At 39.0% G+C, this 23,325-nt stretch overlaps 1 protein-coding gene across 4 annotated transcripts in view; it reads left to right on the top strand.

The window, feature by feature from the left end:
- The window catches only part of LOC109928070 (paralemmin-2), a 102,275-nt gene that overhangs the window by 17,369 nt on the left and 61,581 nt on the right, over positions 1–23,325 (top strand). For 2 of the 4 annotated variants that reach the window (XM_048602179.1, XM_048602175.1), the window contains exons 1-2: positions 1,781–1,992; positions 6,698–6,779. In XM_048602179.1, the coding sequence (XP_048458136.1) occupies positions 6,774–6,779 (6 nt within the window). In that variant the 5' untranslated portion in view covers positions 1,781–1,992; positions 6,698–6,773. Of the gene's footprint in view, positions 1–1,780; positions 1,993–6,697; positions 6,780–23,325 lie in introns of those variants that run through there. The other 2 variants (XM_048602178.1, XM_048602177.1) reach the window with 2 other exon arrangements.

Here is a 23,325-nt window from a genome sequence, read left to right as displayed (position 1 = left end):
GGACCTGAAATGTTAACTCTGTTTTTTCCTTCACAGATGCTGCCAGACCTGCTGAGCTTTTCCAGCAACTTTGTTTCTGTTCCTGGTTTATAGCATCCTCAGTTCCTTCGGTGTTTTTTTTCTGTTCAGAGATGTTATTATACACTCTGGAATGAGAGGCACTTGAATGTACACCTCCTGGTACAGAGGTAGGGACACTACCACTGCACAACAAGACCTCTTGCACAGCATTATATGACAGTAGAGGTGGATCGAGGCTCCTAATTGCGAAACAATTGAGCAGGTATGGAGGCTGATAGTTCTAACAGCAGGTAGTCCTAGTTGGCAACCATTCCTATTCAATCCCCCCTGGGTTCTGGGAAAAGGGTCAGGATAAATGGGAAGGAGGAAGGCTGGCCAAATGACCTCTTTTAGTGAGATAACAAGGTGTAGAGCTGGATGAACACAGCAGGCCAAGCAGCGTCAGAGGAGCAGGAAGGCTGACATTTTGGGCCTAGACACTTCTTCAGAAATGGGCTGACGTTTCAGGCCTATCTCTGACATCTTTTAGTGCTCCTTTCCCCTCCCTTAAACACACCCAGCAGAGGACAGTAAAATCTAGTCCAGAGTCTTGTAACAAACTATAAATGACCAATACCTTGTTTCCGTCATGAGTTTGTTTAAATGGAAAAATATACACATTTTTAGTGTGGTGCAGAAGAAGTCAGACTAAGGGATGAAGTGACCCAATTAACTGACTGCCTGCTGATTTACAATCCTGTTTACATTCAGCCTATTTCTTAGAGTGATGGAATTATTTTGAAGCTAGCAGCAATCAAAACCATCTCAATATCGGCCTGTGCCATCAAATTTAATCTGCAGCTATTTCAGAAACAATAGCACAATTAAGGCATACAATTTTACTCCAAGGTGAAATAAATTGTGCATTGTATTAACCTAAGACTTAGAAATGATGCCAAAGTGAACTAGTGCAAAGCCAATCTGGAATTCCGAAACTTCACTGCCTCTCTCCTGGTCTTTAAAATCTTCTTAAAATCTGCATCAGGATTTGTAAAAGGGTCTCCTAATGAGGCCCACGTCTCATTTTGTCTGGCAACTCTCCTGTGAAATTCTTCAGTATATTTCATTACATCAATGTGTTAGAATAGGGATTGCTTATGGGGATGATATTAGAGAAGGTAATTTTATCATGACCTGAGAGTATAGTTCACAACATAACCTCCTTTATATGTTGAGTAAATTATAATTAATTGGAAATAGAAAGAAAGGATAACAGAAGATGTGGTCCCTCATCAAAACTCAACATTCCAGTTTTTTTCAGATCTCGTCAGGCCAAATGTGAAGTTCCTATTGTCAAATTCCCAGCATTTGTACATGCTTAGGTGTCACTTTTATTCCTAAGATTGGAGCAAACAAGATGACAAAAGAAAAACTGGCAGATAAAAAAGACTGACAGTACCGAGTGACAGGGTTTTAATGATGGGGGTGGAAATCATAGATTGATAACACAACTACATCATTTGGTGCTTGTTTATAAAATATATAGAGACAGTTTGAAGGGAAAAGCTGATTGACACGATGCCAAAGCATAGGAAGCTAATTTAGGAGAAAAGTAATTTGCTAATTGCCTTTGACTGCCAGTGCGTGTCGTACAGAAGACAGCTGTCGAGCCAAAGGATAGCAAAGCAAGTTTGAGCATTCTGCATAAAACACTGGAATGGATTTGGGCACTGATTCATGTAGTCAGGAATGGTATGGAGCTGGCTGATGTGGAGGGGAGTGAATTTGTACATGACGCTACAAATCATTCATCGGTGGTGGTGAAATCCAGCAACCAGTCTGTGCCCTCGGCTGAGCTCTTGATTAGGCCAGAGATCTTATTATATTCACGATGTGAAGTCATACAGAAATTTTCCATGTACAAAGAATTTTCTTCACCTCTTAAGGAACATTGCTTTGTGGACTGATCTGCACAAGTAAGAGCGCAGCTGGGTAAGAATGAAAGTGTTTCCTTAAATAAGAACATGCAGACAGCTCCTCTTTTAGGGCTGCATTATTAGAAGTTTATTTTTGAGGAAGTTTAGATATAAAAACATTTTTCCATAGCTTTATTCCATTTATGGCTGCATCTACTTTGTCTTGAAATGAATCAAAGAAGAAGCGTAGACAGTGTTATTTTCATCTTGTAGTAATCTTTTAATTATGCATAATCTTGTCACAAACTCAGCATTAAGTGCTTGTAATACAGTTCTGTAGGGTTTGAACCAGATGTCCATGTTTAACGTTTGTAATGCGATGACACTTTCACAAGTGAAGGACGATATTTTGATAATGTTGGAATTTGAATACAAATCTCTTCAGGAAGTTTGTCCTAAACAAGCATTTTATAAAAACTTTGTGCATTCTTATATTCCAACTGTATCTCCCCAAAAAAATACATTCATAGTGTACCTTATTGCCTCTTCAACGTATCCTTAACTCAAAAGCAAACTACTTTCAAAGTGCACTCACTGACGCAGTATCGATCCCACAGACAGCAAATGACATGAGCAACCAACTAACCTGTGATAGCACTGACTCTGGGAAAAATTTTGAAGAGGATGTTACTTTCTGCTATTCAAAGTGCGTTAATAAATTTGCTTAGCCCTGCCTGAATCATCAGGAAAGTATAATAAATCCTTGATTTGGAGGGGCTCATTTGTTCAGGAAACCTAAGGCCCTGGGAAGCACAACACTTGCTGGTAAATTTAATTAGGGCTCCTAACTGTATTATGAGGAGGATGATTCAGATGTCCCACCTTATCAGAACACCCAGATGACACATTATCCATTATAATTAAAAATAGAAGCGAATAGGTTTGGGATGTTTGTCCCGATTCTAATAGCCAACACTTCCACCTGCCAGGCCCCATTAACCATAGCCAATGCACCCACCCCTTAATCTCTCCTGCCCCTCTTGGGGTCACTATTTCTTCCAAAAGGACAGAGAAACTTTTCTGACAATTTGTATATTCTTCAGTAGTGTGTTGAAATGCTAGCTGGATGCTGAAATTAGATTCCAGAGTGAGGTTTGAACCTCCTGTCTCCAAAGTAACTTTACTTGCAATGCTGAATTCCATATTGTCAGGTGTGAGGGGAAAAATAATAAAATTTGTAAAAATTTTAACAGTTAATGAGTGTATTTGAAACATTGTGGTGCATTCATCTGATGCTAAATTCTCAAATCCAGATAGGAACCATGTACACATTATGAACTGAAGTACATTATCCTCCATTCTGGTGTGGGCAAAACAAAACTGTAGCTAAGGCCCATGTTTTGAAGTATTTGGCCCTCAGCATAATAAAACTTGAGGCTTAATAGCTGTGATTTATGCAGTGTGTTTTAATGGCTGCATCAGACTAAAGTAAAAACCAGTTTTAGCAGAGGTAGAAGTCACATGGCTACATGGCTACAGCAAGTATGGCTAGGATTCTATGTACAAATGTTAACTAGTTTGGGATGCCTTTTGCAAAACTGAGTTGCTTTTAACATAGCGAGTGCTGTCTAACCAGCGACACTCAGGAAAGCCAGGCATAGTCTAACAGGTTGATATCAATGGAACATTGTAAACTGAAACCAGGAAAGGAAATGCTTTAAATATACAGACCTGAACATGGAGCCAGGAAATGCAGGAGAAAAATAAAATGAGACTATGGGGATATGTGCTTACGTTGAAAGGTTCTTACAAAGGGGACACAGTGGGCAAAATGGTCTCTAATATATATTTTAACATTGTATTTTTGATCATCATACAATCATGATTATTTACACTGGTTGGTACATCTTGCAAAATTGAAAGAAGCATAGTTATTACATTACATATTGCTACCCAGATTAGCACTTCGCCATGGTGAGGAGTTAGTTGTTTATTCATAACGACTTGATGTAAAATTTTATTTTTCATTGTTGTGCAGACTGGGTACAATATACATTTCAAGTTCTTAACACTTCCTGAATACTCAGCTGTGCAGAAGCTTACCAGTAGCCTATTAGGAGTGTTCCACCTGCTATTGGTGTTAGTCAAATGATATGCACACTAAGGTTGCATACAATTTTCACCCAAAGCTACTATTTGTAGTGAAGCTTGTTTAATCTGCGACAAATAATCAGTTGGATGCTGTAAGCCTTTGGAGGAAAGTAAATCTTAAAATGGGAATGACAAAAGTATGCAGAAACCATTCTTCTTATTAGAAGTATAAACCTTTCTAGCTGAAAAATAATCTACTGGTTTCTGTATTAATTCACTAATTACTTAGGAGATCTTGACAATAAAGAAAGAAATATCTAAGAAACTCAACAGGCTGATTGTTTACAGCCTCCTGCCAAAGTCAAGTACAGAGGCTGGTGTGGCCCAAAAAGAGGCACAGGCCATCTTGTCAGTTTTGACATTTCTCCAGCCAGCAATGCAAACAAAGATGGAAAAGCTGAGACAGCAATCCCACTCATTTCCTCAATGAGGCCAATTAAAGAATTTGAAAAGGTTATGAAGAGCTTATTGGTCGGATGGTTGCAAATTTGAAAAGGTGCACAGGTTTCAGAGAGTGACTGTTACATATCAGCTGAAAAGACAGATAAAGACTGGGAAGCCAATTACAGATGCACCCAGGCATTGGATTAGACCTTTTAGAGGATTAGTGGGGCAAAGGCAAGCTTTATTTTGTATAGTTGTTCCCTTGGTGATAGGGAGAGTGAAGAGTACTATACAGTATTATCACATCCTTATATAGGTTAGGTGCAGGAAGTAAGCTACCATGCACAATTGGTTAGCCACCAGCCCAGAAAGGAGCATCTGCCCAGTTTTTGGTTCAGTGATGATGAGGGGCAAGACTCATCACAGTAAAAGGTGGAACCCCATGTAACAGGAGGGACATGGTTGAGAAAAGATGGCAGGAAGCCAGAGACCAAACCCTCAAGATGGATCTACTGCCAAAGATTGAGCTCCCTGGAGATGCCCAAGATCCAGGAGAATATGGCTCTGCAAAGGATAACCACTGACTTGCTGCCAAAGACCTTGTACCTCACAGCACTAGTCAACATGCCCTGCTAGTGACAGTCAAAGTCTGAGAAATGGCTTTATGCAATGAACCTCTCTGCATCTTATTGGCACTTCACTAACAGCTGAATACTACTGCATCTCCCTGACATAGATACCCTCTTTTCCAGAGCCAGCCTGTATATACATTTCACAGGGAAAGAAGGCATGGAGTTTCACTGCCATTGCTGGATTACTCTAGTTTCAAGGCATCAATGTTTGTGCCAATGTAGCCCTCACAGCATTGAGCGATGAGCCAGCCAGATATATCAGCAGGAAGGGCTGTCTGAGTTCAGCTGGTCTGCAATTACAGTCAGAGTTTCCTCCATTTCTGTGCTTGTTTTCCTGACAACTGCAATGACTCCTTCAGCCTCCACCAATCCACTGTCTGGTGCCCAGGTAGGCCTTGATTTTCTTCACTGACAACACTGCACTGTTGTTAGGATGCTGCTTAGGTTTCTCCCCGCTCCTACTGGCAAATTTTTGGGCTGGCCTTTTCCTTTCCCTAGCCATGTGTTGAATTCGAGTTTAATGAGTGAACATTAACAGACTTTATTGAACAAAACTATTGGGAAATGATGATATGGGAGAATGTCTCTGGAACTCTTAGGTTCCAGCTCCATACACCCTGACAAAGTACTGTGGAGCTGGAGATCTGAAATAAAAACAGGAAGTCTGGCTGCTTCTATGGAGAGAGAAACAGAGTTAACATTTGAAGTCCAATATGACTCTTCTTTGCAACTGAGAAGCTGTCCTGGTCCAAGTTTCATCTTATTCAATGCCTTAACAGGAAATTTTTCTCTTCCTTACATGTGTTAGAGAACACAAGCTCTGACAACTTGCAAGTACTGACATTTCTCTGCATTATTCCCGTCTCCCCTCTGAATGTATCCCTTCTTCTAATCCTACCTATCATTGTGTACACTCACTCCTTATTATCCACTAATTAACTCCTCATGGATCCACATACTCAAACTCAGCCTTGGCCCCAGCCCCAAACTTTTTATTTCTCATTGACTTGTCCAGTCTGATTGAACTTCATGGTACATGGGAGAATCACATAGAAGTGGCATCCACGCTTCTGTAATTCCTGGTTTGCCAATGTCCCTATTCCCTGCAGATAAGGGGAATGAGGTCCATTCATTATCCCCTTGACCTCTGCTCTCAAATGTTGAATGATCTGCCAACAGGATTCAAGTTTGATCACTTTACACCCCCTTTTCAAATAACTTTGGGCACAGCGTAATTTTTTAAATTGCTATGGCAAAGTTATTTATTCACATGCTCAGCAATTTTTCCCCAAGATATAGTTGACTGTTTAATTCGCAGGGCGTAGTTCTGTGTTTTAAAATTGGAAATTCTCATCAAATGTTGTGCTTCACATGGTTTACTGGATCAATTCCCAAAACTGTCAAAAGCAACATAACCTTCTGAAATGCAAAGTTTCACAATGTATACCAATAGATACTATGCAATGCAGACCAAGGTGCTCTTGGAATAGAAACCTTGGCAGTTTAAACCTATTCTGCACATTTTGGAGTGGATAAAATGGCAATTTTTAGATTTTCATCATAGAGGAAAATTAAAGTTGCAATGAATCACCAAAGGTTTTCTCTCAATTCCAGCATATGCATCTGCCAAGTTTGTGCTTCACATCCCTGCCTTGAAAACAAGCAAAGTCAGGAAACTCCTGGACTGTAAATGAAAGTAAGTTTCAAGGTCTCAGCAACAAAATGAATTTGAATGTTTAAATCTATTTCTGCATGTATTTTTATTCCTTTTTCCTACTCCCACTTGACCTTTAATCATTGTCAAGAAAAATTCCTAAGAGAGTTACCACAGTATGAATGTTCTGTCAAGAGGAATAGTCAAAGCAGAAGTCATTGCATTTTAAACAGCAAGTAAGCAATTGAGGCAAAGGGCTTTGAGGTGTTTGGGCAGGGACAACAAAATCATTTTGCGTTTCAAAGAGTTTACACAAATAGGGCAGGTTAATTGCCATATATTTAAGCTATGTTTTTAGCCCTATTTGCTGTTTCAAAAAAAAACAAAAGAACAAAGTGTAGATCATGGATACTTGACAGTAACTGATTACTTGACAGTAATTTCCAATACTGATTTGACTTGATTAAATTGCATTTTGTTAAGTAAATATCTGTGTGACTGAGATATATGTCCGAAGGCCAGTATTGCTTGTCTCAGTATAATCATCAATTCACCTAATCCCCTACCCTTCATTTAAAAAAGAAAGAAGGTCACATCCTAATGAAGGGCTGGTTTAACCTGCCCAAATCATATTCAGTTTTTTTTTTTAAGAACTTTTCCTGTGGCCTTAAGTTCACAGGACATAATCATCATCGTGTTCTGAGCCCTAGAGTACAGTGATGGGGTTAAGAGTGAATTAGAAGATAATTCTTGAATCTTTCTGCATTTAAAATCAACCCCAATGATATGGAAGCTCTGATGTAAAAATAGAAAATTCTGGACATGCTCAACAGATCTGAGACAACAGCAAATAAGAGTTTAAATTTACTTTCCCAAAGCGGGTGTTTAAAAGCAAGGGTGTGGGCCTTGTAATATCCCCAACTTAACTCCCACTATCTGACCTGTATGAAGTTCTATAGGAGGCACTGGAGATATATCCAGCCCAACTTGTGCCTATTGAGGTCTAATCCTAAAATGAAATGAATTACTGCAGATGCTGGAGCTCTAAAGTAAAAACAGAAAGTGCTGGAGAAACTCAGCAGGTCTGGCAACATCTATGGAGAGAAAAAGTTTCAAATCCAGTGACCCTTTGTCAGACAATGTCCACCGTTCTTCTTTTCAGTCTGAGTGGGGATGGGAATCGTGGCTGTAAAATCCTGGGGTGATATCTTTCAGAAGATCACCAGTTGAAACTCTGGTAGATTGTACCAAAAAGTGCTCTTATTGTAACATTTGCATGGTTTAGTAAGTTTACGGATGACACCAAAATTGGTGATATAGTGGACGGTAAAGAAGGTTGTCTAAGTTTACAAAGAGAACGATCAATTGCGTCAATGGGCTGAAGAATGGCAGATGGAGCTCAATTTGGATAAATGAGGTATTGCATTTTGGTAAAACAAACAAGAGGTAGGACATGTACGATTAAAAGTAGGGCCTTGGTTAGTGTAGTAGAAAAGAGAGGCCTAGGGGTTCAGGTACATAATTCCCTGAAGTTTGCATCACATAGATAGGATGGTTAAGGCAGTGTTTAACGTGCTTGCCTTTATTGCTCACACCTTTTGAGTATAGGACGTTATGTTGAGGTTGTACAGGACATTGGTGAGGCCTCTTCTGGATTACCATGTCCAGTGCTGGTCACCCTGTTATAGGAATGCAGGTAGAGTTACAACATTTAAAAGTTAGATAAGTACATGAATAAGAAATACTTGGAGGGATAGGGGCCAAGCACAGGTAGGTGGGACTAGTTTTGTTTGAGATGGTCAGCATACACTGTTTGGACCAAAGGGTCTGTTTCCATGACTGTATGACTAACTCATTTAAAATCTAAATTGCACAAGAATCTATCAGCCTGATTTTCTGCAGTCACCCATTGCTTTGTGGTTGGACCACAGCTGAAGTTGCGCCTGGTTTTCTTCACCACATTTGGAGGGCAGACATAATTGGTCTAAAGAGAGGGAAGAGTTACAAGAATGTTGACAGGGTGTGAATATTGTAGCTATGAAGAAAGATTGGACAGACTGGGGTTGTTTTCCTTAGAACAGAGGAAGTGGTGGTGTAATTTAGTTGAGGTGTACAACATTACACGAGACTTAAAAAGAGAAGTGGAGAGGCTAATTACACAGATCTAAGGTGATTTGTAGAAAGATTAAATGGGGCATGAGGAAAAACAATTCAGTGAGAGCGTGACAGGTGTCTGGAATTTGCTGCCCGAGTTTGCAATTGAGGTGGAGACCCTCATTCATTTAAAAGATTATGGACAGAGTGCTTGGAAGTAGGATTGGAATGGGTGGCTAGTTTATTCAGATCACAAACACAATAGACCAAATGGCCTCTTCCTGTGCTGTAAATTTTTCTGTGCCTCTATGGAGTCCATGCAGGATATTTTGGTGCAACTATTAGCTCATGTGAAATTCAAAAAAAAAATTTATAGACGATGGCAAATTCATACCAATGACTTCATAGCAGCACGAGTACAAATTTTAGATGCTGTGTATTGTTCATTTTAGGAAAGCTGATCTTGCCTATGCAGAAGCAAGTATAACTGCAAAATTTTGATTGCAATTGATCAGTGTGAATCTGAAAATAGCAAAGAAACCTATTCCAGCAAACAAGGAATAAATCTCTTGAAATTTGTTAATTATTTTTGTAGAATTATGCTTCTGGCATGTTGTCACCATCAGATGGGCATACCTAATCATTGAGAAAATAACTTTAAAATACCTGTATTTATAAAGTGCCTTATGATTTCAAGGTGTTAAAAACATTTTGCATCCAAGAGATTATTTTTGAATTGTAGTTTGTTGTATTGTACGGATGATTGAATAGTATGAATTATACATATTTTCCCTGCAGTTATGATTACAACCTAAACAGGAAGTATTTATTAATTTTGTGAAAGCAATTCAAAATGTAATTAAATGTGACAGATTGCAAAAATACATTTCATTTAAAATGGTCCCATGTTGCATTTAATTCTGATGCTTTCATTTTGTTTTCATTAATGCAATAACTTGACCCATTAAGATTTACCAAACTGGTCCAGAATTAGTTTCCACTGGAGGAAATTAAGAATGAGAGAAGACAAGATCTCTAAACATAGAAACAATTGCTTTATGCTCAAAATGAAATTGAGAGAATCAAGCAGGATAGATGACGTCACTAATCTGTTTGCATTATTGTCAAACCATTGATACTACACTAAACACCTCTTTTCAATATTAGAAAAAGAAATTGAGTAATGAAATTTTCTTAGTGGGATAAAATGCACAATTGCCAAAAAATTACATTAAGCTTTAGTATTTTGCTAGATATGTATGAAAATTGGCTGAATGGATAACTATAATTATATTAAAAATGGTTTTACTTTAAGAATGTGAAGGCTGTATTATTGGCTTCTACTTTATCCCTTACCCACTTTACACAGCCCCGCAAGTCAGTCAGTGTGGTTGAGGGAAGGGTTAAAATAGTGTAATGCCACAACCTCATCCTAACTCATTACATTCCTGACCACCATGATACTTCAGGGCACTATAGGGTCTAGGCAATGCACTTATTGAATGTAGGCAGTGCTTAAGACTCAGAACAGTCTGATGGTAACCGCACCACCACCTCACCCGTAAGTGGCAGTCCTCTGCTCTTTGTTGCAAGGCAAGAAAATTACAACGGCAGGAGACAACTGGCCAGAAGAGACCCAGATTAAGTTCATGGGTCAGGAAGAGTCTAAGTGTCCCTGCAGGCCTCAAAGAAACCTTTGACCTCCCAATCCATTCCCATCAGCTGATGATGGTTAGACTTACCCCTTTGTTAATTCTGATTGCATTTTGAATTGAATTTTCTTTAGCTTATTGTCACATATACTCACATGAGTCTAGTGAAAAGTTTACAAGTCACCATTTATGATGCCATCTTAGTTGCAAAGGTATCCAGGTACAGATTCTGGAATACTAATTCTTAGGTAAAAAAATATTAGAAAAATAAAGAAATAAAAGTCCAGCAATGCAGACCTTCAAAAATACAAAATGATAGTAATAAGTTGGAAAAATAAAGAAACAAAAAAAAATTCAGAATAACAGTCCTTCCATGATAATACAAAAAAAGTTTGTAAAAGAGAATTTAAGATGACACCTTGTGACCAATCCCTGGGCAATAATCACTTCATTATAATCCAGACAGGACATCCACAAATCATTTTACCTTTGGTAAAGAGGAAAGAACCGACTCCTCTTTTTCAGTCAACCCCTCCCTTATTTCAGTTGGTCACAGCAAGGTAAGTTATCCCAAGGCATCCCTTCACTCATGGATATCTTTGCTAGTTAAAACATACTTAGGTTTTAACAAGAAGCAATTTAAATAGGTTTAAGAAAAGAAGGAGTTTTAGTTACTAAGATGTGAAGAAAATAAAATATGTACACAGACTAAAAATGAGAAGTGAGGGAACACACAACAGCTACACTTGAAAGGTATACAAGTCTTTGGTTTGTCCATGAGGTGAAACATTGCAGCTAGTAAGTTAACTCATTACGGTTATGCTGATTTTGGCAAATGACCATTGATCTGAAGATTCTTGCTTCTACAAGTTAGCTGAAGGGAGTTCTCCTGTTTCATTTTCAGTGGCAATTAGTGAGAGAGACAGTCCTTTTTCTTTTATCTGATCAATGTTCTCCTTTTGTGACCTTCGCAGCACACACTGGCCATGTCAAAATAGAACACCAGACCAGCATGCAGAGGCCTGTTTGTGATTTTTTTTTGATGAAACAGAAGTTGCTGGATAGGCTCAGTAGGTCTGGCAGAATCTGTGAAGAGAAATCAGTCAGGTCTGGTGACCCTTCCTCAGAACAGCTTTTATTTTAAAAAACCCTTTGAAATATCTCGAGGCCAATATCCTGTCACCAAATCACCCTTTATTTACACATGAAGAGTCCTTTGCTTTTGTGCTCCCTCATTCAGAATCAGGTACCAGATTGTCAGTATCTCTGACACTCACTTTGAAGGTCAGCCAGGGTTCCCTGACTGAGGCTGTTAATCTGGTCTAATAAGGGAACTCCTATTCTCAGAGGACCAGCAAGTTTACCTTGTTATAATTACTATACCTTTCTATTGTGTATTTTTGAAAGGAAAAAAAACAAAAGTATGCTTCTCCCTGAGGACTGTATTCCTTTACCTCACATCCTGCCCAGTCACTGGAGATGTTTTCTGCTGAAATGACCATCAGCCTCCATTATCTCTGTAATCCCATGGGATTACAGTTCAGTTGATGCAAACATTCTTCCTTTTGAAATGCCCGAGTTCTTCTTCAACAGACTCCAGGTGCAACATTACACACTGTCTCAAAACTGTATATAATCTGTACAGGAATTTACCAGACAATCACTGAAGTACATTTTCAGAGTTTACATTCCTAGTCATTTTTGGCTTGTAGGTTCTTTTATAAAAATATCCTGTCTTACCTAAAAGTTAAATATGTCTTTAAGTAAGATCTACTGTCATGACAGCTATTGAGACCATTCCCACATCAACTTGATTGGATGTCAGCCAGATGTCTGGCTGTGTTTAAGTAAAACCCTGCTGTTAACTGGCAGAACTTAATCCTTAGCCGCTCCCAATTTTCCTGCTGGTTTCCTAACAATATTAAGACTGGTCATTTATTAATAAATGATGTCAGAAACAAGCAAACAATCACTTGATTTGTTTTTCTGAAACTGGAAAGCTTTCATTACACTTGACCATTCACCTTGAATATCCTCTAAATTAGCTGTTGACAGTCTTGGCTACAGTTCTCTTCCCTATTGATAGGGATCAGCAGCTCTGCAGGAACAGATTTACTTTCAAAGATTTATTTTAAGAAGCTTCCAATTTCTGAATGCGATATTAGTCAATACAATAATTAAATTAGGGGATGCAATGGCCTTGAGGTATTATCACCGGACTGTTAATCCAGAGACAAAGATAATGTTCTGGGGACCCGGGTTTGAATCCCATCATGGCAGATGGTGGAATTTGAGTTCAATAAATAGCTGGAATTAAAAATCTAATATGACCACAAACAAACCCACCTAGTTCACTCATGTCCTTTAGGGAAGGAAACTACCATCTTTACCTCTTCTGGCCTACGTGTGACTCCAGAGCCACAGCAATGTGGTTGACTCTGAACTGCCCTCTGGGCAATAAAAGCTGTCTAGCCAGTGACACCCTCATCCCATTAATGAATAAAAAGAAGAAATAAAAGATTCAGCAGTTAGATTTTGTTGATTCTGCTTCTTAGATGGCTAGCTTACTTATCACTTCTTTGGACAAAATTACAGTTTAAGGAATTGGGGTTTAGAAGTGAGGAGGAGAAATTTCTGTGCCCAGAAAATGGTGAGCCTGTAGAATTCTCTGCCACCGAAAGCAGTTTTTAAGGAGTTAGACATAGTTCTTAGGGCTAAAGGGATCAAAATGAAACAGGATTTTGTGGTCATAATTATTGATAGCAACTTCCAAAGATCCACCTTGATCTGTATCACTGACATTGGATCACCTACAGTGTAGGATTGGATAACATTGTACAACAATTTTCCACTTGCTAAAGATCTCCTGAGAAATAACCTGGAAAGCAGAAGTATAAGATGAAGGATAAGGTTAAGATAAGGTTAGAAAGAATTTATCAATTTCATTTCTGATGAGTTAACAGTTAACTATTCCAATGATTTAGTGACATATATGGCCTTTTTCATAAAAGGCCAAAAAGTGACTTCAATTTAGCATTTCATTAATCCTATCTATGCACATAGCACCTTGCCCAATTACATTAGAATGATCAAGCTCATTTCTCAATAGAGAGGGGGAATAGCCAAACTGCCCTGATAAATACTAAAACACAAGCCCCAATCTGTTATGACAGGAGTAGTGGTTCCCCTATAATCATTACCCCTCAGAACACAGAAGCTCATCCTTCCCCTCAATCTGTTACAAGTTTTTAAAAGAAAGGCAATCCCTGGTCTCCACTTTACAAATAGCAAGAAACAATTTATTTATTTGGCCCCAACAATGAACAAATTAACAGAATTACCAAACTGAACAATTTCCTATTTCCTAACTGAACTAAATTCTAATCGAATACTGTTCAAATAAACACAAGTCCCACTTAGTAAATCCAATTAAGAGAACAATGAATTATAACTTATTCTCTCCATTTTCACACAGATTGAATATTCTAGAATATTCTAGAATATTCAATCTTCTCCACTCTCTTTACAAACACCTTTCTTCCAGTAATTCTGCTGAAGGGATGTTTTATCTCTAATTTCTTAAAAGAGGACTTTGAGCTAAAATACCACAGTACCTTTAATTAGTTAGATGCGCTTTCTGAGAGCTGAATGGTGCTAACCTTGGCAGGTGACTCCCCTTGAATTTTCAAATACCCTTGTCTTGTATAGATGTAATGACAATCAATTCTTATAGAATGATGGGTTTCAGGTTGTCAACACCATCAGATTTAAATTCAGAGATAGTAGGAACTGCAGATGCTGGAGAATCCGAGACAACAAGGTTCAGGGGTGGATGAACACAGCAGGCCAAGCAGCATCATAGGAGCAGAAAGGTTGACGTTTCGGGCCTAGACCCTTCAAAGATTTAAATTCAATTGGCTTTCTGTATCTAGTGGTTTGGTTCAAATTAATTGGCCAAATTCAAACCTGTTGTCTTGGAAAAAAAGTGCTGCTTGGCTGTTTAATACAAAAGGTTTCCATTCAGGCACTCTGTGCACCTGCATTTATAAACTTCCAAGCACAGACAAAGCACAACCTCTTAAAGGGACCACAGCACTTTACCCCACAATCATTTTTAACCAAAAAATTCGAACTTCCTGCCTTCCAATTCGTGAATAATCTACCCAAATTCATAACATTAGCATTGAAGATATTCCTGGGGTTATAAAAGGCTTCATGTTGGTAATTTTATCCTGTTTTTAAGAACTTCAGGAATAGTGTGATGATTTTCAGTAGATAGAAATCTGTTGTTCATTTTAGCAGAAAACCTTTATTCTTTATTTAAATTTTCAGTTTCTCATTTCTTAACATATATGTCTGGGTGATCATTTCTTAACATTTTTGTCCAGATGCTTTAGTTTTTAAGTTGAATAGAAGTCTTTTGAACACAGAACTATGATCATTCCTTTATTGCCTCCTGCAGTTTGTTCAGTTGTATCATGCGGTCATCCAGCAATTACATAGAAATTGCACATTTGCATCGTTAGTCATTCAGAAAAGGGGAAATTGTTCTTACAATGTTGTTATTAACATAAGGGACATTTCCAGCCTGGTTACCTGGGTATTTCTTGGAATAATCTAAAGATTACGTTACTCAAATTGTATTCTACCAAATTGGAAATAACTGACATTCTAAATAATGCTCTATTGTTTTATGCACATATCATTGAAATACCACAAAGGCATAATTATGTTGAACCTGGCATATGGTTCAATCCCATTTTGGCAGTGAATTCATTAGGACAAAGAAGCCACTTGGCCCAATTTCAATTTCCCCACCCCTGAGCCAGGAGGCCAGAGTTCAAGTCTTATCTAGCAACATCCCTGAATAGGTTGATTAGAAGATATCTTCAAGGAATTCTTAGAGCTCATGTGATGGACTGGTAGTGTCTCTACCTCTGGGCCAGGAGATCTGGGTACAAGTCCATCCATTCCAGAGGTATGTATCTCTGAACAAGTTCATTAGAAAATATCTCAGCGTACTCTGTAGGGGCTCTTATGGTGCAGTGGTAGTGTCCCACCTCTGATCCAAGAGGCCTCGGTCCATGTCCCAAAGCTGTGTAATAACAAATGTGAACAAGTTGGTTATAAAAAAATTAAAGACATTTTTGTTTATTGGCAGGTGCTTATAAAATCACTGTTGCTGCTCTTCAGAAAGAGAACATGATGTTGAAGCAGAACACCAATACTTTCTCTCCTATTCAAATACTATCAGTACTTTGAAGGACAATCACGGAATTCTGATGACCACAGTATTTAAAACCCACCTCAATGTAATTTTGTAAATTATCTTAAATTATCTAATTAAATTTAACTTTGTGAGTGATCAATTAAGTCAATTATAAATGTCTGCATTGTAGACAATTGAATTTAAGTTATCCTGTTCAAGGATGAAATGGCCACAGACTCTTAAGTAATCAATGATTTGAAATTCAAAATAATTCCATGCACTGGAAATGCATAAACTCACTGCACAATGATGAACTTCACTATAGAAAAGACAAATGTAATTAGCTAATTTTACATTTAGATTTCACAACTGTCAAATTGGAAATGTAGTCCTATCTTAACTTGGTTACTAATGATCTGATCAATACAGAGATCAGATTGGAGTTCAATCATATGATAGAATAGCCATCAGAGACCTTGTAATGAAATATCTGCCAGCATAGTGTATAACAACAGCGTGAGCACCTACCATGAGTGAACCTGGAATAGTCACCTTTATCCACTTCACTGCCACATTGAACTAAAGCTACTTTTGTCCCAGCTCGTCTAAAACAACTATTGGCTTATCAATATCAGCATGTGAAAGATTAACATATTCATATAAATAACAATCTCTTAGATCAAGCATGACATTTCTCATCCAACTATTTTAGCCAAGGCAAATTAATACCTGCATTAAAACAAGAGGTGGAGGAATATCATATAAAATAATCAATATTCAGCTGCCAAATATTATCAGTGATTTCTGGACTATGATTAAAATAAAATCCTCTGATGTGAAATCAACAAATGGCTCCTCTCAAAGTGCAAGGTCTCCTCTCTACTTCAGAACACAATAAATGCATTTGGATATTGGAAGATTTATACCAGCATGCATTCTCATCAGCACAATGGTGCTAAGATACTTTGGGATGAATTTCATCAGAAATCAGCTAAGAAGTCTCAATTTTGGCAAATTTCATGGAAGGTTTCTTTCTGTGAGCCCTAACGACTTTTCTTACACTATTCTCCACAGCTTACCTCGTTAGCCATGCAACATACCATGACATTCACACTGTGGCCTGCTCAGCAATGACAGAAATATCCACCATTGCTGCCCATAGGTGTCACCATGGTTACCTGTGATTACTTCTGCTTCAGAGATGATTGTCTTCAATCTGTAATGACCAATGACATGGGCAAGGCTTCTAATGACCAGAATTTGTACCTCATACAGTTGGACACCACATGCATGGTGCTATAATTACAGAGTTCTTCAAGCTGATTAATGCAATTGCCTCTTGAACGGCTTCACATCTCTCACATGACAGCCTGTATATACAGGATAAAACGTACTTACCCCATGCAATTCTGGTACAGTGAAGTCATTTTCTATTTCCAGTGTGCATTTATGATTTGCATAAGCACAAAAGGCAACATAGTAGCACACTCAGCCTGGGAATTTAAAGCTCACTCCCCTGAACCTCCATGTTCCTTTCTTCCTCATATTCCCCATTGAGCCCATTTGTATTGAGTTTCTAAATATTCCCAAACACCTCTTTGAATAGCAACTTTGTCTCCAAACTTCAGCCCTACAAGTGAGTCTGCCAACCTGCACTGTCGTGCTGTCAAAGTTGGGTGATTGTTATTTTTGATGACCCACCCCTTCTACAGTAACTCATGTCCTCCAATGCACAATTGTCTGCCCCTTTTAACCCCTTCATAATTATTGTCACCTCTACATCCCAGCATGTCACCTCCAAACTCCACAATTGACATCCCAAGCTTACCTGCCACAGCCTTGGGCCCTGATAACCCTCTTTGACTTTCACGGAACAAACTCCAGGACTGACTATTGCTCACCGGACCCCTAAACCATTTTAAACAGACAGACTTGACTCGTGTGACTGGACTCCTGACTAATCTCTGTGTGCAGCTCCTTTACTGATTTACTATGACTCTTCAGACTGGCTGTATTGGATCCAGAGGGGTGACTGTGGCCCACTCCTTAGATTGCAGTGATACGGAGCTTCTGACCCTGACTCCAGCAGATAACCAATCATGTTCAAGCTCCCGCACTGGTATCAGATGCTGCCCATTGTGCCATGGCCCTCTGACTGAAGGCTGTCTCCCTTGACTTCACTGAGGACTACTACTCCCCTTAGACTTTGAGACATAGCCATTTGGCTGAAGCACATGCGGTGTGTTTGTCATATAAGCTGCTGGCTCAGGTTCAGATTTAACATAGACATAGCATGGTGCCATACAGCAACATGTCCTCCCCCTTGACTGATCACCACTGACCACCATGACAAGCTGCCTGGCTTTTGTGTCTGCACTAAAGGGCAAGGCAAGACAAAAGTACTGTGAGCCTTTAATCTCAGAATGAAGGGCAAAAGCATATAAAGGGGATGCAGAAATAATCACCCATGCAGGCACAAAGTGGGTGAGGGATCAGAGAGAAAAGAAAAGCTCTGAGGTGCACCCCAGACCAATCCATGAACTGGGTGCCTGTCCCTGGCAGCACCATTACATTAAAAGTGCCAAAACACTGCTAAGTGCAACATTGAAGTGTAGAACTATGTTGTAAATGAGTGGAAGATGTGCCATGATGATGCAGTGAGGCTGGAATATATCTGCTGCCAGATTCCATGGAGGAGTGGATGTGCCCTGAGATGTTAGGGACTGCTGTCTGCGGTGAAGGTCCAAAGGAGCATGTGGCAATATGTAATCACCAGATCAGAAATTTTCAATGCCTAGGTTCTATCCAGTGCATGGGAGAATAGGAAAATGCATACCCGTGAGGCAAGGTTAGGTACTAATGGCAAGAAAATAAGCCTTCCACCATTCATTTGCAAGGTTCACATCTTAAGATTCTAAACTGCCTGGATTGAAGATTCTGATTGTCTTTCTTGACATCGGAGTCTTATTATTGATGATATTGCCATACTTTCCCAACTGACTTGCCAAATCCCATGTTGCTAAAGGATAGGGAAGATTCCATTTTTGTTTAAACTCTCTGCCCCACTCCTGCTCCGTCTATTCTATCATCATCACCTTCTACCTCTCCAATGTAGTTCAAAGCACTCAACTTTTGGTTGTATCATTCTAGCCTGAACAATAGGTTCAACATCAGGCAATACCCACTTCTCCCATAACCTCAGACAACTAATGCTAATAATGGTTCTGCTGTCACTATTGACACTTCCTTCTAGGAGAAAATTGGGTTGGCCTCCAAGCATAATACAGCTGTAAAGTATGTATTGCATATCAGCTGAGTTTGTTTGCCACTTGCTACTGGAGCTGGGGAGTCTGGAAATTTGCTTGTGATGATATGATTGAATTAAAGTCATTCGCGTATATGAGAGGTGTTGGCCTAGTGGTATATTATAGTTGGACTGTTAATCTAGAGACCCTGGTAATGTTCTGGGGACATGGGTTCAGATGCTGCCATGGTAGATGGTGAAATCTAAATTCAATAAAACGCTGGAATTAAGAGTTTAATAATGATCACAAATTCATTTTGATTGTTGGAAAAACCCATCAAGTTCATTAATATCCTTTAGGGAAGGAAACTGCCGTCCTTACCTGGTCTAGTCTACATGTGACTCCAGACCCACAGCAATGTGGTTGACTCTTAACTGCCTTCTGGGCAATTAGGATGGCCAACCAATGCTGACCTAGCCAGCAATGCCCTCATCCTGTGAATGAATAAAAAAAATTGTACAACACTCTGATATGTCGACTTGATTTCAACAGCAAATTAAATAATAAACAGAACAATTATGCTAGCTTTCTGTATAGTCAGCAGTCTGGCCTGCGGACTCATTTGGCCTTGAAGTGCTTTGTTCATTGCACTATACCATTCCTGGATCTTTCTTCAGCTTTGTCCTCTCTTCAGATCATTGGGCTGGCCTTGTCCTTCACCCATCGACTGTTCTGCCACTGAGCTTCACTTCACTTTATTCCTCTTGTTTTATTGATCTTGTCACCACTTGACACTTGTCCTAAGATCATATCTGCCCTTAGGCAAATGCATATTAATAGGCTTTATTAAGCATAACTATATACATGTGATGGTAAAAGAGAACAACTCTGGAACCCTACAGTCCCTCGTTCCAGTTCCATATAACCTGATGTAACTATGATATAGACCCTTATGCATATACTCATTAGGTATTCTTAGAGTAAAAGAATAGTTGTATCATTACTCCATGGGCTACAGAGCTAGCAGCCAATTAAATTAGCCAGCAGCTCTGTAACGTGAGACTTCCACCCTAAGTGGCTGTGGAGTTGCTACGATCAGCAGGAATGTACTCCTTGCCAAAATCTTTGGCTGGCAAGGAGTACAAAACCCTGCAAGCTGAAAAATCCTGATCATGGCCTACAATGTGAAACAGGCCATTCAGCCCATTGAACCACACCAAGCCTCTGAAGAGCATCCCAATCAGACCCAGCCCCCACCCTATCCCTGTAACCTGCATTTCCCATGGCTGATCCATCTAGACTACACATCCCTGGAGAGTATGGGCCATCCAGCTAACCTGCATAATTTTGGATGGTGGGAGGAAATCAGGGCACCTGGAGGAAACCCACACAGACACAGAAAGAACGTGCAAACTCCACACAGTCGTCCAAGTGTGGAATCAAACCCAGGCCCTTGGCACTGTGAGGCATCAGTGCTAACCACTGAATCATGATGCCACCCCAAATGGAAGGATATCAGTTTCAATGTCCTTTCTCCATTGAGTTCCCAAAATTGTGGACACTTTCCACGTGTAGCTCAATCAATGCTTTGTGCAGATCTATCATCACATTCTTGCTTGATTGAATTGCCTAATTGAGTAGACTTGAAATCTCTATTTTTTATGTTTATTACAAATTACTGATTTGAACAAGGTGTTAGGCCTGGGGATAGGATGTGAGAGCTGTTGGCTCACTTGAGAGCTCACCAATTAAATGTTAATTTAATGCTAATTAAAATTACTTGAATATTATTCTGGCACCACCATACAAATTGCTTAAGGGAACACTGACTGTATTCAACACGCAGAGGGATGATCAAATAAACCACACCATTACCAATAAAATTCCATAGCAGCTGCTGGCAATTAACAATGGCATGATATATAAATTAGTGCATAACCTAAAACTTCCATGAACAAAAATATGAAAAATGTGGTGCTGAAGAACGAGCCTAGATCTTATGCCCAGGATCTGAATTAGAGCGGAAAACATTAACCTTCAAACTCAAAGTCAGAACGTTACCACTGACATTGAACAGGTATCAAGTTTGGTTACATCATCATACTCACTCTCCATTAAGTCATTGTCATAATGTAAAATTAAAAAATACAAGGGCTGCAAGGTTTTAACTTAAACCTTGGACATTCATCTATAATTTCAGTTTCTGCCATCTTACCATAGATTTAAAGTAGACAAGTTAAAGTTTCTGATGAAATCATAGAGAGCTGAATTTCAGGTGACCTTGATAAGAATTCATATTATCCTCAGACGTCCTTTTCTTGTGTGAATTATTTGAGACCTGGACTTGCCCAAAACCCTACAGTCCCCCATTCACCAGCTCACCAATCCCTATTTTTGTCAATAAATCTGGAATGACTGTGAGCAGCCTAAAATATTTCAGACCTGTGAATAACAAACATATTGTACAATTGTGGCATTTTAAAAAAATTGTTAATACTTTATTTGTTAGCCACAAATTAATGCAGAGAGCTATAGGTTCCTCAGTAAATCTCAGCCAAATCTCTCTGTACTTCATATTTTAATCGCTTCCTGTCTAGAGTTGCAACAGACGAACAAGAGTAGCAGGTGCACACATGACTGAAGTGACTCATTGAGGTTTCAAAATGTGCATACCAATTCCCTGTGTAAAAGCCCCAAAAGAGGTAGATGTTTGACATTGCTGAAGTACAAATGTTAACTTATTTCCAATCATCAGCAATGTCAGTCACTATTTCTCTTACAACTGATGCTCCCTTTGACATGAACCATATGTTGCCACGCAGAACGTTGAAGGAGCCAATGAAGAAAATTTCCCTACATTTCTCCAGCCACCCGTAGAAAGCACAGATAAGTGATGTGTTTACTTCAGCATGATCCTTCGGTTTAAAATGCTGCAAATACATTGTGTGTCATGTTCCAAATCAGACATGGTGTCTACTGAGATCATGTGACATATCAGCAGCTCCAGCATACAATAGTCTTCAGCATTAATTGTGCTCCAGGTTATTCATTTTCTCTATAAGGTTGCATTAAGTTTTATCTTCAGAAGCTTTAATCTTCTTCCATCCATTACACAGGTAATATTCTGTGTGATAAAAGAAGCCAGTCATTAAAAATGAACAAAAAAAAATTAATTCCTTCCACCTAATATCACATAGTTTGATGCTATACTATGAGTTTGGGTTCAAGACACACTGGTCAGGTGGAGCTTAAAGTTTAGATCTTCAAAGTAACATTATTTATTATAATACATACCAATACTGTTCTACATGGTTATTGTTTTTTACAAACATTAGGTAAGGACTAATCCATCTTCTTCGTCTGTTAATGCCCGTGTGCTCTTACAACTCTGTCATAAAAGGAGTGTGATCCAATTTGTTATAATAGTCTTTTAATTCTGCCCAAGCTGCGCTATTTATGTTCAGTCATGTGCAGCTTTTGTGACATCATCATAAGGTGTCTCCAAGGTCCTGATGCATAAGACAACAGAAACAAGACAGAGAGAGACAGTTAAAACAGAAACAATATACATGGTGTTCAATTACATGTCACCTAATAACTGAGTTTTCTTGGCCAGCTGTGTCACTCACATGACTTTGTGTTATGGACTGGACCAGACCAGGCCACATCAAAGTTAACATTAAGATAGTGAAAAGATGAACTATAATCAATATGTGGCAGGGAGGAGCAGAAAATATAAGCAGAAAAGCAGCTGAAATTAGATCTGGAATAAGTAATAACTGTAAAAATTCAAGGCTTAAGGCCCTTTACCTGATTGCGCACAACACGCGTACAAAGAAAGACGAGTTGACAGCACAATAGAAATAAAGGAATATTGGGTTTTATGTCATAATCACACCAGATCATATGGAATTAGTTGGGAGCTGACTGTGTAGGTGTTCCAGAGATATCCTGTTATCATCACTTGTTATACTTCGTATGTCATTCACTGACTTGGGTATGGACTACCTTCTACTGGCAACAGAAACCTGATCATATTATATCATCAGTCTATAGAAACCATGTTTTTTTTTTAATTCAGATCATGGGCAGAGAATCTGCTTTGCCAGTTCATAGACCATGCAGAAAATTTATCCCAATCATTCGGTTTCTTAAGGCAACATTATCACTAGTATTGTTTCTTTGGGGAGGAGAGGCTGAGGTTTGATGTGTGACCTGCATGTATCTGGTTCAGCGTGGGATCTAAAGGGTCATTAGTTGCAGCCAATGTGTTGCATGGCATCAACAATGAATCACAAGAGGCTGAAAATGCTGACCCAATTGGTGAAAAATCTTCAAGTTTAAGAAGATCATTGCCATGGGACTGATCTGTGACAATGTAGCGCAAG

This window comes from Rhincodon typus, chromosome 10 (genome assembly GCF_021869965.1).
Source record: "Rhincodon typus isolate 14 chromosome 10, sRhiTyp1.1, whole genome shotgun sequence".
NCBI classification, from domain to species: domain Eukaryota; kingdom Metazoa; phylum Chordata; class Chondrichthyes; order Orectolobiformes; family Rhincodontidae; genus Rhincodon; species Rhincodon typus.
Note: the sequence above shows the minus strand (reverse complement) of the source record. Positions and strands in the feature narration are given on the sequence as shown.